Source organism: Hippocampus zosterae, chromosome 14 (assembly GCF_025434085.1).
Source record: "Hippocampus zosterae strain Florida chromosome 14, ASM2543408v3, whole genome shotgun sequence".
Taxonomy (NCBI): Eukaryota; Metazoa; Chordata; class Actinopteri; order Syngnathiformes; family Syngnathidae; genus Hippocampus; species Hippocampus zosterae.
This window is the reverse complement of record NC_067464.1, coordinates 8,312,466-8,332,257: the sequence shown is the minus strand read 5'-3', so window position 1 is coordinate 8,332,257 and position 19,792 is coordinate 8,312,466. Positions and strand designations below refer to the sequence as shown.

The 19,792-nt window shown below is 42.3% G+C and overlaps 1 protein-coding gene across 2 annotated transcripts in view; it reads right to left on the bottom strand.

Annotated features, from left to right (window-relative positions):
• Positions 1–19,792, bottom strand: part of itpk1b (inositol-tetrakisphosphate 1-kinase b) — a 30,688-nt gene that overhangs the window by 9,963 nt on the left and 933 nt on the right. For both annotated transcript variants that reach the window (XM_052086968.1, XM_052086969.1), the window contains exons 3-5: positions 13,229–13,253; positions 4,999–5,124; positions 3,352–3,469 (exon numbers count right to left, since the gene is read on the bottom strand). In XM_052086968.1, coding sequence (XP_051942928.1) covers positions 3,352–3,469; positions 4,999–5,124; positions 13,229–13,253 — 269 coding nt within the window. The remainder of the gene's footprint in view (positions 1–3,351; positions 3,470–4,998; positions 5,125–13,228; positions 13,254–19,792) is intronic.

Here is a 19,792-nt window from a genome sequence, read left to right as displayed (position 1 = left end):
TCGGCATACGCTCCCCGCAAAGCATTATGACAAACAGGTTGACATGTGGCTATAACTTCCAGTAATATGGTGCGCGCTCAGCTCAGAATGAGTGTCCACACTCCCCCAAAGTGTTTGTCTTTCTCATGCTGCAACTATGATTAATGATTAATCTCCCGCATGAGCGGGACAACTGCTATGTTGAGCCATGCCACATATTAAACGCTGCAGGCAACCTCAAGACGATCTGTTCCCGTGAACAAATCCCGAGTGTTTTATCCGGAGCACTTTTAAAAAGCTGTTGACTTGACAACGGTTTCTGTCGACGAAAACAGTCCGAGCTATGAAAACGGGGGATGAGTATACAAAAGGAAAGTGTAGAATTCCATTGCCTAACACAAAACCAGGCAGGGCTGGGTCATTACTGCTCATGTGCTCGCCTTCCCCCCCCCCTCCCCAACTCATTTTTACACTTAGTTGAGCAAGTTAAACCACAGCGCACCATTTGGATGCGCTGTGACTGAAACCATTTTAGAATGAATGAATATTAAAAATCGAGAGGAGCCAGAAGAGGTGGCTCGGGCATTGGCATTAGAATGCCTCCTGAACGCCTCCCTGGTGAGGTGTTCCGGGCACGTCCCACCGGCAGGAGGCCCCGGGGATGACCCAGGATACGCTGGAGAGATTATGACACCCAGCTGGCCTGGGAACGCCCCGGGATCCCCCAGGAAGAATTAGAACAAGTGGCTGGGGAGAGGGAAGTCTGGGCTTCCCTGCTACCCCCCGGATAAGCGGTTGAAGATGGATGGATGGAGGGATGGATGGAAGGATGGATGGATGGAGTATTAAAAAAAAAACAGAACAGTCCAGTTGTGATCGATTCAATACTCTCAGAATAAAATCGCCTGGATGAATGGAAAATATTCCCAAGCAAGATATTAAATAGAGAATTCATTTCCCAGAAAAAAAAACACTTTGAGAGCATCCTGCTATTGAATACAATTTTGAGTCACGTTTCTCTTGCCGTCCAAGCTGCTTCGGGGCCTTGTGCTCTCTGCTGATAAGGACGAGGAAGTAGGGCTGAGCAATTAATCCACTATCGACGAATTCAAGTTTATTTGTCAGGACATCTTTTTTTTAGCGTCTTCTCTGGTTCGATATGCATCCCTGCTGACGCGCTCTTGCGATGATATTCGTACTCTTATCCATGGACTAGTCGAGTCATGCAATTTGATGGTTCGTTCTATTATGACAAATTTAACACTGTAATGTAATACGGAATATCTTCACATACGTGTTTTGAACAAAGGTGTAGTTTTAGGGAAAGCGGTTATTTTTCGTCCCATCTTTAAAGAACAAAATTATGATAAAAATATCAGAAAAGATTTCTGTGGAAGTCAATGCAAGTTTCGGAATAAAAACTTCAAAGCAGCCTATCAGCACTAAACCTAAAAATTTAATGCTAACCTTAACACACTTTCACCACGCTTCCATAGCTGTTGTTTTTTTTCTTTTTCAATGATACTCCTCCGTAAATTCCAACCCTAGAAATAACTTTACTGATGCACAACAACCAGTAGACATCGATGCCTCATTTTAGACATGAGAACAGTTTATGAGTCCATTCGGAGAAACAGCTACATTTTATGCAAACTAACTTTCTACTGCTGATCATAAAAGAACAGATATAGTCGGAATCAAAATTTTTTTCCCCCTGGTGAAAGGAGTGACCGGCAGGAAATGAGTTACAGGGACAGTGAGTAAAAATGTGTTGATTTTTTTCCCCCAATGTCGATTATTTCAAAGAAACACCATTAATTTCAATCCAGAAAAAAAAATCACATCAACGTAATTTTTTTCATGTAATTGTCGGTGAAGTCTTCGCTAAATATATTACATAGGGCACAAGATCTTACAGGAGGCTGCCAGGTTTCTGCTACAGATACCCAAAGGAGACAAAGCTAGCGAACGTAGTTCCTCAACATCTTGACTACGGCATTCGTAAAAAGTCCTAAAAGTCGTTAGTGATGACATTTTGCTTGCACGTCTGCTGAAGAATTGATGGTCGTGCGGTCTCTCTGAGGCACCGTAGTGTGTCTACGTGCTTCAAAATGCTTGCGCATCGAGATAAGGTCGTTGCATTCTATTAGCTCACCACTAGATGGTGCAAAATTATACGTACAGTACCTTTAAGGAAAAAAAAATGTTGATGGTGGAGGTAACGTACGATCGCATCGATGTTTTCCTAACAGGCCTGCTGATTGTATGGTGTAAGATGATAATGTCTTTCTCCCAGTGTTTGTGTTGAAAGCAAACCACAGTTGTCAAGGAGGTTTGCCATGCTGGGCCAACACCACCAGCACTGATGGGATCCGAGTGGTGGTGGTGCAAGTGGGCGGGTGGTTATGGGGATAAGAGCCATCTTCCTGTTCAAACCAAGTACACAGAAGGGGACAGTGATTCCTCATTACGTAACACCCAACGCGTGTGTTTGGAGAAAAAGACGCCTTGTTGAAATTCTATTTTAGGAAACTTCGGACAGAGGCGGCGTGAAACATCTCTAATCACCGCATCCCGGCACCCGATATACACAGGGCCGTTCACCTTTATTAAAAGGCTTCCTGCCATGTGCGGTGCGCCAGGAAATGTGCATGACTCACAGGTGTGTTTACAGTGTGAGTGGGTAGAGAATGTGCCGGTGTCGTCACAAGCTCCAGTCAAAAAGGCCCCGCTGATGACTTGATAGGACTCGACAACAAGGGGGGAGGGGAGGTCTGATCTGCCCGTGACAAACATACGGAACACGCCTCAAGCAGCAGGAAATAGAAAGATGCATTTGCCATCCTCAGGAGGAGGACAGGAGTTATGGTGCGAGCCTTCAGCCCCGCAGGCGAAGATTTTAACATCTGCTCGGAAACGACGAGGGCAAGAAAAGAGCAACACGGTGGTCGTATGTTAGCACGGTGTCAATGGTGGAAAGGGAGAGCAAAGACAGAGCTCGTGCGGCTACGATGACACCGTCATGAGAGGAGGCCGTTGAACGATCACTTCCTGGTTCATCAGCAACTTCGGCTTTCATCAGAGAGAAGCCGTTTGACTGTTCATTTGACTTAAGTCGACTACTGACTATTGAATGTTTAAGTGATGAAACAATTGTTCTAAAGATAGTCCTGAAATAAAACTAATGGGGGAATCAAAACATACCTCCTTTGAATATTTTCTGCCATCTAAAACGACTATAAAATGGACATTTCACAGAAAGTTGTTGCTGTCTGTAACCCGATGACACGGTAAACTGTCCACTGTAGTAACCGCTGTCCCTGAAAGGGTTAATCCGGAGTGGATGAATTTCACTTCGTTGCTCTCTCTCACCTTGCATACAGCTTTCTATCCTGTGGATGAGCTGGTAAGACTTGCAGCGGTCCAGTAGAGTCCTGATAGCTGGCAGGGGGTCCAGGACAATGGTCTCGGGGTGGGCATCGATGTAGTCCTGAAGAACAAACACAGATTTCACTCCCTACTTTGGATGCCTAAAATAATAAGGATGACGCACACTTTTATTGCCTGCTGCTTTTGTGACATTTCCAACAAAATGTTTGTGGCTCACACCGAACGTATTCAAAGGAATGGCGATGTAAGGCACAGTCAGAGATGTCAACTAAACACCGGCATTCCATGAAAGGGTCAGCATGCCTCACTTGACAGAGAATGAGATGTATGCCAGCCGGTCTGTGTGGATTATATCACACCATCCCTGCATGGCCGACAGTTGAGCCGGTGCGGGGTTGCCTGTTTTACGTAACAGCGCTCCAACCCATCTCGCCTCGATGGATTTCTCCGCCAACCTTCGCCGCAATTTCTTCTCTGACACACAAACGCTGTCAAGCCGGAGCTGGCTGGCTGACGTGTGCATTAAACAAACAGGCTGCCTCTTTGAATTTACAGCTCTTTGAAAAACGACGCAGCTGCGGCGTCACGCGCGCCCCTGCCTAAAAGTAAACATGCGCCGAACACGCGCATGTATTTTTGTAAAGCTGAAGAATTCATCTTTCGGATTTTAGCCAGATCAAAATGGGCGATACAGATGAAAGCCCATTATGCAAGTCAAACATGCCGCTGCCAAAAATAAAGCCATACTAATCTTCCCGGAGTTTAGTGGAACACGTTGACGATAAGGACAATCCACAGCTGATTTCCGCATCCCAGAGGATGAAACGCATTCAGCGCAAGACGGGAGACGAGGTGTAAAAGACAAGTGGGTGTTAAACGCTTTGGCTTTTCATCTCCCGCTGCAGATCAGGTTTGGTCGAGGGATCAAATCTATGGCTGAGGTCACTTAGATTGACCGCCTCCATCATCGGCTGCCAGTCACTGGAGTAAAACATGCTTGCAGCAGCCACCGGAAAAAGGCTAGCTCATGTTCGCAATAGAAACACATCATCACTGATGAACGTTGTCTTCAGGGAAATATTCCAACAACAGGACTGCGTGCTCATGTTTGCGAAAGTTAGGCTCTACTTCAAATGAAACATATGCCCAGCAGGCAAAAAAAACAGATATTTTCACCAAAGTTTACATGTGTAATAATGAAAACACTCCAAGACAAAAGTCACTACTGGTTGAGATGAAAATATGATGGCATACAGAATACCTCTGAAGTGTAATGCCCTAAAAATCCTAAAATTCGGAACTAAAAAAAAAAAAAAATAATTCAAACATTCAAATCTGCAAGTGGAACAGCCATCATGGCTTCATTTTCATTGCTTTCATTTTGACATCAACGATAGCTCGACCAGCTAAGCAAACACTTCTTTTCAATATGACCACAGGGTAAAACTTGGAGCAGTGACCTACGGTCCATGTGAGATGTTTCTCCCTTTGGGAAGAAGAAGAAGAAGAAGAAAAAAAAAGTCTTGAGGAGTGATCGGAAGCTGTCTTTACGTCAGCGCAAAGTTGATGTGCTGTTCTTTGGTCGCAACAAAGTCGTCGTGATTCCGTGTGCTGGCAGGTGAGCAATACCTGCACTCTTTGCACCAGCAGCACCGCCTGAGAATCGTTCTGGTCAGCCTCCAGGATGAGGTCCGTCAGTTTGTGGATGATGACGTCCAGGGGACCCTGCTCTTCGAGAGGCTGGCTGAGGTCCAACTGTGGAGAAAATAGCAGATCTGGGTTTGGGTTCAAACAAGGGATAGACGTCTGACTAATGGTGGTTTTACACTACATTGGTTTTTAGGGGGGGTGGGGGGGGTTGCTTCCAAGTGCCCCAATTACAGAGAGCTATTGCAGCACAAAGAGAGAGAGAGGGGGTGGGGGGGGGAATGCGTGAAATTGAATATCTCCCCATCATAATCAGGCCTCCCCGAAACGTGGATAAAAATACAAAATGATCAGATAGCTGCCAACGTGACTGCAGCGTGAACACACAGATGGACCCTCTTCTGTGAGCCTGAAGTAATTGAAATATGCCCGTCTGTGACAAACATACACACACACACACACACACACACACTGCACAAACATGTACATTTTTTGCCATGTTTAATTTTTTTCCGAAATGTGAACATCTCATTAATATACAGTATATATATATATATATATATTTTAACCCTTTCAGGGACAGCGGTTACTACAGTGGACAGCTTATCACATTACAGGGTTGCATGAAAGGGTTAATGACAAAAATGGACACACATGTTTTTCACGGCACAGTGACGATATGCAAAATACAAGCGATAATGCGTGTGGCAACTTGTCCAAACCTTATTTATGCACGTGGCCCTTAAACATGTAATTTTTTTTCCCTATTCCATTATTTTCTTTGCCGTGAAGTGATGTCTTCAATTTTAAAAGCAGAGATGGCGTGTTGAAATATCAAAACTTATCACACTCTTGACAGAAACTGGAGACAATCTTTTTCTTCATTTTGTCTTTCCCACAAAGTTTGAAAATCGAGACATTTTCTAATGGGATCAGATCATTTCTTTTGGAATGTTCTGAACTCCCTCTTCGATAGCAATTTACTGTTGATTTTGTATAATAAAGCCTTCAGGCGTGGCCATTGTGTGATACGTATGGGACTTTGCTGACAATTTTGGTTTAAAGTGTAAATTGAATTTCGCCTGTATGCGTATACATTTTAAAATATTCGTAAAAGATTCATGGCATCATCATTTCGAGCTGTGTCCATAGAGCGTCAAATTATGTGTTCAGAGTTCAAGTTGTATTTGCTTTGGCACGATTTAGTCTTGATGTCATCACGCAATCTATCTTTCACGACCAGTGAGGAGAGCCAGGCATTCATTATATGCACGGCATAGCCAACAGATATCAAATTCCCCTTTGTTTAAAATGTATTCCGGTCATTGTTTGTACTTGCCAAGTGGTTCGCAAGTAGAAAATCCAGTTCTAAGAGTGACATAAGAGCTTAGTGGGACTGCACGCACATAGGCACACACCTAAACATCAACTTTACCCGAGAGTGATAGATTTTAGCTGACAAGCACTTCGCTGAGGAAAAGTTCAGTTCACAGAGGATCAAGTCAGTTTGTCGTGACAAAAGAGAGCACCCAAAAGAAAAAGAGCATTTTGTCTGTTTGTGTGTGACACCACTTTAAAATACAATCACGTTTCCGGGTTTTGGGGATGTCTTTTTTTTTCCCCAAGCAGCTCTCTCCGAGTTGGGGAGTTGAAGATAGAGTAGTCACACAGAGGGATTAAGTAGTCTTCATTGTGTAAGGACGAGTAAAAAGTGTACTTGTCCTGAAACCTCAACCCAGGCCTTGGCCATGTGTTAAATAATAGCACAAAGACAAAACATCTGACTGATTGACTGATAAAATGTACTCGACTGAGGTCACAGTTGCGACATATTTAAAAGCCCATTACAATTCCTTCAATGGCTTAAATCATAATCCGAGCAAATTCATGCTCGCATAACGCGGACAGCGGGGTAATGCAAATGAAAATAAAATATTGAAACACCTGTGCAAATGGACCTACAAAGGTCAGACTGCAGAACCCGCAGTATGCAAACCCACCTCGTATATACCTTCGTCACACTGAGAGCGATCAATATGAGCTTGTAAAACGGTATGCGGCTTCGGTTAGCCAAGGGCGTGCCGCATTCGGAGGAACTCAATGTTAATGATTATGAGTGGTGATAGATTACTCATTATGGCAACATTGTTCCTTCAGCGAGGTGGAAATCTGTAAAACATCCTTTGATTATTTTTATTTCTTTACTCAACCACCTCACATAGAAGGTACAATCCAACAGTAGCTCCAGTTATACTTCAACTTGATAAGGCAATTTCTGAGTGGCTATATTACAATCTGCTATGAGTAAATGCCATTTCAAACGGCACCCTCCGCAACGACGTTTGGGAAAGAGGCAAAAAGAACACCGAGCTAGGTCAGGTGAGTAGAGAAAGTGGCGGGATGGCGATGTTCTTCTTGGCCAGAAACGGTCAAATTCCTAGCCGATTGTGAGAAAGCACGTAATCATGGTGAAGCAGTCACAAGATGTCCTGCCACAACTTTTGGCACGTACTGAGCAGTGCAAAGGCTACGGGATCTTTGTGGACAAGATCATCTGTTGATTGGTTGATCATCTGGAGCACATTGAAGGGGAAACGGGGAGACTATGGAGCATCATACTGCAGTCATGTGCAGAGCTGAGGCACAGCAACAGGGTAAGCTAGCATTATTAGCATGTGTGTTTATTTCCGTCATACATCCTGAAATGACAATGATACGGCGAGACTGAATTTGCTTGAATAGTGAGGGACTGGCTGTGGCTAATGTCACCAAAATTGAAGCAGTACAATCTTTGGGCAATATATATCGCGTGAAAGCTGTTTTGCGTTAGGTTGGTCTCGTGCAGAGGAAAAGCGAGAAACAGAGTCCAAAATAGCTTGCTTGTTCTTTTTTGTAAAAGGTTGCCGGTAACCAAATGCAGGGACAATAACATTCCCACTAATTGGCACAAAACAAGTCGAGAAAATAAACCTGGTGCTTTCGCAATGATGAATCACAACATTTCTGGATCGACTACAATAGCTTATGGGCGCTGGGATTGGTTTCACAACTCCACTAAATCTGTCAAAAGCAGAGGAGAGATTTTGACGTGATTCTATGCCTGTGACGCGGTACAAAACAACGTCCTACTCACATCCTTATTATTTGTCATGTCCATATAAATTAGAATAATCTTAAAGGATCATTGTTGATGCAGAGAAAATACACTAGATATGTTCACAAAAACAGTTTAAGTTTCAGGTAAAAAAAATATATATATCGTGAGATAAAATCAGATGGCAATTCACAAACCGTGTGTACAATAAAAACAAAAAAGAATCCTGTCAAAAATGTATACAATAGAAAAATGTTGGTCCTCAAAATGTTTGTGGATATTTTCGTGATCAGATCATCTGCAGTGGTGGAGGCAACGTGGCAGACGTATGAGACACGTAGGCTGGGTGGCATGACTTGAATCGACCCATGACGGTTAAGTCAACACTCATAAAAGGTATGTTGTCACCTGTGGCTAAATCGGGAATAAAACTCAACTCGACTCAACTCAACTCAAATGTATTTATAGAGCCCTTTCAAACAGCCATCGCCCTACACAAAAAGTGTTCATAAAACATGAACTGCTGTGACAACGGTCTCATGAGGATATAGCATTAGCATATCGGGTTCTGCCATCGTGTTTGTGTTGCGATAAAGTCAAATAGAGGTGAAGTTCTCAAAAAATGAAAAAAGATGGAGAAAATGAAAGCCACCCTGTGCAGAGACAGAATGAGCCCACTTTCGAGCGGCCACCAAAAACCCAGCGGTAAAGTCATTGATGTGCTTCTAAAAGCTAAAAGCAGAAATGTCAACTGACGTCTTTGGCGACCCCTCTGGGAGCCGGGGGGCTAGAAGAGAGCTATGGCGGTGATGGACAGCACAGAAAACATGCTGGATCCTGAGGGGAGAGGCTAAGGTCAGGGCTAATATATTTCCAGCTTTGATGAAGCTCTGTACCGGGGCCATGCTACACTCATGGGAAATAAAAGATTTTACACAAACACTGGGAGCAGAGGTCATAGGAGGAAAGTTTTCAACGGAACCTTACTGACGATAAAACACAACAATGTAAAACGTTGGCTGCACGATGCCGATGGGAAAAAGAGCAGATTTATTGTTTTTTTTTTTTGTTTTTTTTTTTGCTGTTGACTTAAACACTAGAAAACCAAAGCCAATGACAATGAAGTCAACCCATGCGATGAAGCAATCATCTAATGCAGTGGTTCTTAATCTGGGTTCGATCGAACCCCAGGGGTTCGGTGAATCGGTCTCAGGGGTTCGACGGAGCTTCTGCCATGGAGATTAAGACACACCCGACTCAATATGTTAATTAGTTATGACATGCCCGCTTGGCCATCACTGGCTGTAGATGATCACATTACAATCAGTGCTGCGGAAAATTTAGTTTGCACAGTAGTCAATGTGTGACTGTCATGATAGTACGTCATGCGATTATTATTATTATTTTTTTTGAATATTTTAATACATGCTAAAAAAAAACAAAGTGGCCGTACGAATATTGAAGAAATAGAAATCATTCATAGATATAGTCTGTCTAGGAAGTTTTACTAGGATGAGCATCCTAGTGGTTGGTAATAGTTAAGAAGAACGTGTCTGACATCATCGTTGCAACATGGATCTCTGATCACCTCATGGACTAAAAGCATGCAAATACCCAATAAAGAAAAGCACGGTTGTCAGCCAACCAAACGATCAATATGTCGTTGAAATACAAAGAGCCAGAAATTACCTTCACATTTCTAAACACTCACCATATGATTTAAAAAAAACTGTAACTCAGTAACTTTCTTTGGACAGCCCAGTCAAACAAAATTGATTTACTGCAACTGGCTCTCTTTTAGAGAGTCAATATCGGCTTTGTGAAGCGCACGGCGCTAATCTCATCAGCCCTACGATACAGACAGGTTAATATACAGATTCCTGCAAGGATGGGCCTTGTGAGCTCGAAGCACTATTGATGAGTTGGTGTTTAAAAATAAATAAATAAATTGCATGGAGAGGAGTGAGCAATGAGGAAGCGTAATAATACAATAGTAGATGACGGGAAAAAGTAGCAGCGAGTTGCCTGAAGAAACAATTATGCAAATGTACCAGTAAAACAAAAGACGCCTCTTTTTTCAGGGGTGACATCCTGGTTGTGACAAAGCCAAGAGTTTTTAGACATGGAAGCTAGAAAATCATGTCAAGGGTTGCTTAAAAAAAAAAGCAGCAGCGAGTTGCCTGATGAAACAATTTTTATGCAAATGTACAAGTAAAACAAAAGACGCCTCTTTTTTCAGGGGTGACATCCTGGTTGTAACAAAGTAAAGGGTTTTCAGACAGAAACTAGAACCGTCCGTTTTCCCAATGCAATGTCATGACCAAATTTCTGCCGAGGTTCCAGTTTTACACCACATATGACATGCACATTTGGCGAGTTGTTTTTGTTGTTGTTTTTTTTTTAACATCAAAGACGAGCCAACTTACTAAATCGTCTCATATGCGATGCTAAGACCAGAGAGGGGAAAAAGTTGAGACGGAAAGGCTACCAGACATGTCATCATAATGGTGGCTAAAGGGCCCAAGTATGCCGGCAGATGGACCACAAAATGTTTGCGCAAAAATTTTCTGGGAAGTTCAGGGCAAATACAAAACTCTGTTGTGGCTTCATTTGACACCTGCGCCACAGAAAGTAAATGTAACTCCCTGTGAGGTAGGGAAAGTGGTCAACATCTCTGTCGTGGCTACTCAGTTACAATATGACTATGTCGGTAATGATGCTTTAAAAAAAAAAGTGTCAAAAAGGACTCGCTGTACAATGAAAGGTGAGCGGCTTTAAGTGTTTATGTGACATGACCTCCCCCCAAGTGTAAGCATCATTCTCATTCATCACAGTTACACAACAATTATTTGAACTAATTTATACTTTTGTACCACTCAATAATGTGAAAACATGAACAAGACCTGTACAGTTAAAAGATTTATGACGATGACAAACCATGGAACAGATTCATTCGGTTTCAGTTTTTTTTCTCCCCATGACAAAGAATGTATCTTGAATTTGAACAAATTGGATCAACTGTCCCTTTTTTGTTGAAGATTATTTTGAAATGTTTTTTAACACCAGCTCCATGGTGTGCTTTGTTTTTTTTCTTTATCGTTTGTTTCTATACCAGTAAGAGTTCATGCACTATGTTTTGATATTTCTTATGAAGGGGTTGCGCTGTATACACGTCACGACTGTAAAAAACCACAGCATGCGGATGCAAAGAGGGTGTGGCTGGCATGCATTTATTACTTGTGCACAATAATCCACATCTTGCCAACTTTTGCCACTAATAAATGATTTGAGACACATGCAATGCACCAAAATGTTTAGTTTTTATTATTTTATTATATAATTTTTTTTCTCCATCTATTTTCGACACCGCTTGTCCCTACCAGGACCGTGCGTGAGCTGGCGCTCATCCCACTTGACCCCTGGTCTAGTCGGCAGCATGATGTTTTTCTCCCCAAAAATACAACAAATTCACCCAATATACAAGGTTGACGTGTTATCACTGGGATTAGTCAGTCTGACTCCCGGGGGCAAGGTTGCGTAAATAAACTATTATTTATCCTTCTCGAGGGACATTTATGATCATTTCTAAATTCACAGTCGTGCATGGACCCAGAAAAAGAGGAAAGTACTTTTCCCTAATCAGTGAGAAAGAAAATGCAGCATTGATTAGAAAAAGAAGAAGAAAAAACAAAACAGTTGAGGGATTGTAGAGTAATTCACCAGGGAAATGGGAGAATACAGCTTTGTACACAGACTTGTGTAACAGCGCTGAGGCATTACAATGGCCGTCATTATCTTCTCTCGTGATGTAGCCATGACAGTGTGGGGGGCCGACTGGAATTGGGTGCGGGATGGGATCGTGCAAACACTGGTGTCAATGGGTATCAGTGTAAGATCAGCTCTTTTAATCGGCACTGACAGCGCCGCTTCACGTACTGTATTACAATTCACGCTTTTTTGCAGGAGGGATCAAACTCGCTGGGAGATGAACGCAGTGAAGTGTGGAGGGCTGTTTAAGTCTCCGGCTCTGCGAGCCGCTGTGACTGTCTGAATAGCTGAAAGCACAGTGGGAGGCAAGGCATGCTTACATTGGGATTATTCCCATGACCGGCTTCTAACTGGGTGTTCTGCAATCGGCGTTGTAGCACAGGGGTGGGGGGGATCGTAAAGTATGTGGAGAGAGTGGTGGGGCGCGGGGGGTGCCACACCAGGATACTTTGCCTGAGAGAAAAGCTTGGATCAATTCCTCTTCCATCTTACTGACAAGCACTTTTCAGCAATGAGCTCCCAGGATTTTGTATTGAATAGTTACTATCCTATTCAATGCGCCGTGTGTACTTGCACAGGGAAATGTTTTGTTCACTTGCATTTATTGCTGCGTTGTATACTGCCCTGCGGACACTGTTTGCTAACTCCAAAGTCGTCAGGAAGAGAATTTATGTCATTTGAGAAACAGTATCTAGAAAACTGTCGACCAGATTAAATATGGTTAAACAGTGTATGCATTTGTTTTTCCATGAGACATTTAAAACTTCTTGTCCATGCAACTCTCTTGTAAATGTGAAAAATGCGGGTTCCGGTACATCTTACGGGTCTGCACAAACCGTATATATCCGCTTCCATCTTCCGTCGTGAATTGCTTATCAACACTGTTTGCAATGCAAGTGAATAGATAAAAAACATCAAAAGAACAAGGAGAGAATCCTGAGTAGCAACTGTTTGGTAAAAGAGAACATTTTCCGGAAGAGCAAAGCCGGCATGCTTTCATGGTGTACAACGGCGTGTTCATCGATAAACACAACAACAACTAAGCCTCAACTAAAAGTTTAGCATTCGGGATTGACATCAGCATACGCAAGAACAACATTTGACTATGACTGTAGTTTCGTGCTTCCAAATCATTTTTGACATGAACAGCCCAAGGTGTTGAAATTCAAAGTTCAACAATTTCGGGAGGATAATGAGAACAAGCAGTGAAGGAAAAAAAAAAAAAAAAACTCCGATCAGTGTAAAGGAGAAATAAACTTGGCGATGCAAACTACGATTTGGTACAGAGCGGAAACAATTTGCAGACCAAGTCTGCGGTACAAGAAACAAAAGCAAAAAGTATGACCTTACCTGAATAACCTCTATCCCTCTTTTCCTGAAAAATAAAAGAGATCAAGTATGAGTGAACAAAAGCAACGGTCAATAACACATAACTAGTCATAGGCATGATGATGATGTTTGACCAAGTGGAATTTGGTCGATACGTTAGTACCAATGTTGGCCCTAAATGACAAAAGTACAATTAGTAATCCATTCGAACTTGGGAAATGAACATTGACAGATTTGGACTCTGAGTCCCATCAAGACGGACTCAGTGTGGTTGGCACAAGCTCCAAAATAAAACCAAAATTCGTGATGGTATTACCACATGCCCCGGTTTAAATGAGGAGATGGTTTAAAAAAAAAGTGTTGAAATTTGAACACTGCCCAACCCTAATTAGTAAAGCTATCTACACAGTTTATGATGCAGAGAGATACATGAAATTATGTTTTAAAGTGAAAACTACATTACAGATAATCAATACACAGTGAGAGAGCGAGAGTGACAGCAAAGTAGGACCACTGCAAATGTAAAGCTACACCCCCACCGCGCTCCTTAGAGCCTGAGATTTTCTTATCAGTCATACTTTAAATTAAAAATCAGTTGCTCGGCAACCAGCTGACTCCTTGTAAGAGAATTCTCATAACAGCATTTCATTCCATTCGACTGGTCCCATCAACGCTGTGTATAAATCAGGAGTTCGAAGCACCAAGATCACTGAGCTCTATTACAGCCAGAATAGAAAAGGGGCAACAGCAGAGAACATTTGGCTGGAAACAGACAGATAACAAATTAAAGAAACAAAAACTGCACCGCAATTTGCCCCGTGGCCCAACAAAAAAAAAGTTGAGCATGCGGCCTTGTCCATCCCTAGTTGTTTTTGAGCTTACATCCCCATGACAACAGCAGCTCGGCTATTCAGCGCTTCACAACAATGTAGACATTTAATACTGCAGCTGCTGGCTCATTTCATGCACTGTGAATGCGGTCGTCAGTGGCGTCATCCCGCCTTAAATATGGAGGTGGTCTTAGAAGGTGAGCACTGTCAACAGAGTCAAGCAGGCAGGCGTCACAAAATGTGACGAAGCACCCGTGGCACATAATATTTGAGATGTCAAAGCCGCTGTCATAGGGTCGGTCACTCTTCTCTTTGGCTTCTATGGGACAACTCGATGAGCCTGCTGCCTGACGGTACATGTAGACGGGTTCCAAAATTTAGTGGGTGCGTCAGTGCCCTGAAGTAACCCGTTAACAAAGAGAAGTGACGACAAAAAAAATGTTGTTACTGGAATTCCACATGTGGGCGGGATGGTTGATTGATTACTGGTTACCACGTCAGTCTCACAGTGTAGAGATGGAGGGTTCAATTCTGTGTGCCGTTTGCATGTTCTCCCCGTGTCTGTGTGGGTTTTCTGTGAGTACGCCGGTTTCCTCACACATTCCAAAATCATGCGTGGTAGCTAAATTGAACACTTTAAATCAGGACCTTAAACACGCGGCCTGCGGGCCAAATGCGTCCCATAGGACGCTAGTTTGAGGCTCCTGCCTAGATATAAAAGTTGAATGTTAGTGCAGCCCGCGCGAGCTTGATATGGATGCTGTATCTATTACCACTACCAACATTGTAAATAGTTAGGTCGGTCTCATCCGAAGGCCGACAGCGTCAGAGCACCCGGACTATAGCGGCAAACGTGCCCAAGGTGCCCTGCACCAGCTTGAGTACACGTGTAGACCACGGATGTAACCAACCCGCCACTGCCGCTGAATACTCATTTAGACACATAAACAACACGCCCGTGAGTGCCGAGACGATAAAACGGAGCCAGCACTATTACATACATACAAGTTTGATGTGTATGTGTCCGTGTTAGCGTTAGCTCCATGCTAGCCAATAGCCGAACCTTTCAAACTATTAAATTATGTCTATTTTATTTTATAGGAAATAGCCACCACAAACATTTTGTGTTTCCATGCTTTCTGACCTAATTGTGCCGTGTTCGAGGTCATTTGCAGGCGAGGAACCCGAAGCCGATCTAGTACCAGCGGAAATTACTTTCTTTGATATGTTTACTTATTTCTCTTTTATTTATTTATCATCTTATTTTGTGTAGAAAAAGAAAAGTTTAAAAAATAAATAAAAATGAAAGATATTTGAGAACAGTGGAATGTTTTATCTGAGCTTTTCTTGTGGAAAATCGGAACCAAAGCACTGAAAAAGTGTAGGGTAGGCCTCAACTCGACGCTAGCTCCAGCGGCCCCCAGGGAAATTTTTGAGAAAAGTTTGAGACCCCTCTTCTAAATTGTCCCTAGGTGTGAGTGTGAGCGCGGATGGTTCGTGTCTGTGTGCCCTGCGATTGGCTGGCAACCGGTTCAGGGTGTATCCCGCCTACTGCCCGAAGGCAGCTGGGATAGGCTGCAGCACGCAGGCGACCCTTGTGAGGATAAACGGATCAGAAAATGGATGGATGGATAATTGCACACTTAATGCGTCTGATCTGGTCCTTTCAGCCACCGAAATATGATTTAGTGACCTGACAATTCATCAGAAAATATTCCATTACAGGTAGCAAGAACTTCTAAATTGGGATGGGAATCAATCATGATACCACGTAAATGAGCGATGACTACATTTTTGAGATTCATTTCACTTTTTCTTTGGCTTTACGTGTTTTTCCTTGACACTTTTTCTAAAAAACAAAAACAAAACAGAGTTATGGTTGGATCTTTATACTACAATATGTACATTGCGGTGACTCAATTTATGGGTTTGAATTGGAATGAACGGAAATGCCGTTTAACTCTACCAGCGACCCCCTCATTTTCTTTTTTTTACGCTACAGGATTGTACTTTACAAAAACAGTTATAAAGTACTTTAATAGAATGTAAATTAATAATTTGTGTATCGTGATAATTCAGTGGTTTAGGTACTTTGGTCACAAGGAAGCCGTACAATACAACCAGACATATTACACATAGATTTGATGATTGATGATGGTTGATGAATTCAACTGAACTGCAATTGTTTTTTGGAGAGGGTACAAAATACAGGATAGACCTGTGAGAACGGTATGCTCTGCCTGCATGTGTTGCTGATTGCCGTGTTCATTACTTTGGAATGTTCTTGTGATGTGTCAACTATTCAAAAGAGCGCCACATGAATTAATGAGTGTATGTAACCCAGCAGAAAGCATTATTTTATTTTACATTTTTTGACAGTATGACCATCGTCCTATAACACGTCATCGGGTTAAGACTTTCCACAGTTTTTTTTTTAACTAGAGGGCCTTCAGTACAATGAAAATGCCATGTTCCATTTTATGGAGCTTTTATTAAAATACAGAACATATTTCTAACCTGTGTTCAACCTCAGCCGTCAAACCGAGAAAGAAGCATTGTAACAGAAATCAGCTCGCGGTCAGAGTTTAACACCATGTTGCCAATAAATGTTGCAACAGGAATGTTTTATCAGAGTGGATGATAAACTAACTGAACGAGCGGTAGTGTGCTTGTACCTGCAGTTCTCCGCCGACAAGCGTGTTTTGCCTCCGGAGAAATAGGCGATTTGATTTTTGCATTATCAAATGGGCGGGCAGGCTGTCCTTAATGGATCAGCTATTTTACAACCTAGTTATGAGCAGGGGAAGGTTTTCAAATGGTTATACACACACACACACACACACACACACACACACACACACACACAGACACTTTCACTATCATAAGCTCAAGTGGCTTGAAAGCATCACTGAGCAAGTGCACCTAAGTCCCAGGATTCTCTCGTCCAGCTGCATGAAACGGTCAAGGAAGCGGTCCCAGTTCAGTGGCGTGCCACATGATGAAAAGGAACAAAGCACTGCCGCAGAATGTCATCGAGGTGCATTTTGGTGAAGGGAAATGTGGTTTTGCCATTCCCTCATCATGAAATCAACTCTTTAGAGAAACGTAATGGTTGTTCGGTCAAGCATCGTATACGACGGCAACTGCGGAGACGGCTGAGTACGGGACCTCCTGATAACACAGCATGCAGCTGATGTTGACATGTGAGAGTCCTATTTGCTGACTTCCATCTTTTCCTTCCTCTTGAAGATGACTTTTCATTTCTCAAAACAGTGACAGAGGAAATATCAGTAAAAAGAGAACTACTGTAAGTGACGTCTTGAGTTGGAGCAATTCTTAGTGGGGGCGGGGGGGGGGGGGGGTATCCTTTTTCCCATTTAAAGCCACTATTTATTGCGTTCGTCTTTCTTCATCTTAACCTTCCACGATAAATACCCGTGGGTCCAGGTCTGGGTTGGACATAGAGAGGGAACTCGTGGTTGCTTGGGAGTTTTAAAGAGATTAAAAATGTTTTGAGGATTACAGTGTGGTAATCTGGGCTGGCTCAATCAGGTCACTTTGTGAGGCAGCAACCCTCTTGCCTCTTCACACACTACACTGAACAGTGAATCCAACTAACACACTGATTTACATTCTCGCCCCCCCCCCCCCGAATGTTTAATCAAAGTTGAATAACTGGATAACACTGCACTCGAGTATGTTCCAAGTCCGACAGACACGGTTCGTTATCTTATCACAAAGGTTACAAGTGCTCGAGAAAATCATGTCCTACTTCTGACAACTTGCATAACTTTTTACACTGTTGACAATGGATAAGATACAAGATAAATCTTCGTCACAGCATGCAGCATCAGGGCCAAAACCAGAAACACTCTACGAGATTGGTGTCAAACCCAAGGCTCAGGGGCTAGATCCGATCCATCAAATCATTTCATGTGGCTCACAAAAGTGTACTGTGCTTCTTGCATTTGTTCCTTTCATTTTGGCAGAAATCAGTTTGTAACAGATGTTACAAGCACTGGTTTTGGATACATTTAAACACACAATTGCTATTTTTTTCACATCTGACTTCAACAGAGAAAGAATTGAAAATAAGGGGGAAAAAAACCCTGCCTGAATGTTCGATGCTCTATTTTTATTTTGTCCGTTAGTGAGAAGAATGCTGTGCGGAGGAGTTGTCATTTTTGAAAAATGACACAAAAACTTATCTAGACAGAATTCTGTAAATTGATTACTGTCAGCACTTGCTCGGAGGTTTCTGCAGAACATTAGCAATAATCACCTGAAGCAAAAAAAAAAAAAGAAAAAAGCGCTGCACGTCAACTATTTTCCCAAAAAGAATGGCAAGTAATAACATCCTCAGTCTGCTTTATGTAATTACTATCAGCGTATTATACTAAAAGCTCTACTGATTCACCAAGTATATATATCCTTTTCATATTGAAACATGTGGAATGCCTTGCAGCGTAATTGCGCAATCAAAACAACGAATTACATCTGAAGGTTTCTGTGCCTTGAGCATATGACACGTTTTACAGACATATTCTTCTTGCTCCGAGGGCCATGTCTCAACAAGCTTCCACTTAAGACATAACAAACACAACCTCTGCCAACCAAGGCCTTGACTCTGGTATTCCCTCTGTGCATTCATCCAAAAAGCCTTTTTTTTTTGATCCGATGTTAGGCGCACATGAATACAGAATGTGCACTAATGCTGATTATTTAATTAAAAAGAAGTGCAAATTGTGCTGTTTTTAGAGTGGAGGGGGCATGGGTGGTACCAACAAGTGGCACCGACACGTTTTGGGGTTGAACACTTGACTTACTGTCTTTCATTTGATTGTTTTATATATCTGGCCGGAAGCTTTTGCATACAAATATTTACGACTAACTGCATCAGTGAAATACGCTATGGCACGTTCCGACTTCTAAAAAAAAACGTATTATGCTGCCGTTGTATGAACGATCCTGTTGCAAACGGTTATCGCTTTTATTTGGAGTTCAACAAGCGCGTCAGGCATCAGCAGTTGGACAGTTAGAAATGTCAAAATGTTGTAATGTAACAACATTATTTCCATCTGCACATACGCTGCAGCCTATCTCAGTTGGTCTGGGCGAAAGGCGCCATACACCCTTGACTGGTGAGCAGCCAATCGCAACTTGACAAATATAAAGTCATGCTCACATTCATACCTACTGGAAATTAAGAGTTTATTAATAAATTAAGAGTGTATGCTTAAGGATTGAGGGAGTCTATACATATATACTGATCTGTATTTTTTTATTTATTTTAAAAATTATTTTAAATGTTATTTTGGAAGTATTATATTAAGTCTTGAGCGTGAATTTCAAGTGTCTTGTCGTAGAGTCTGTCAACTGCATCGGCGCCCTGTTGCTTGAAATATTGCTGCCGTATGAAGAATTGTGGGTAATATCCTTTCATAAAGGCTGGTAAGGAGTACCGGTAACTTTGCTAAACAAAGCTTAAAGGTTGTATTCAGGGATTTCGAATTCAAACGACCAATCCTCCAAGAATCATCATCTCACTCTGACCCGATAGAAAAGTTGACAAAAAAGTTTCCACTGTCATTCGTCAGGAGGATGTCATTAACAACTCTTAACACATATACATGGCTACATTAAGACAGGAGAACATGCAAATGTCACTGAGCTGAGCCTGAGATTCAAAACCAGGACCTCTCAACACTTGGGCAAGTGCACTAAACACGAGGGTCATTTCATGTTATTTAATTGG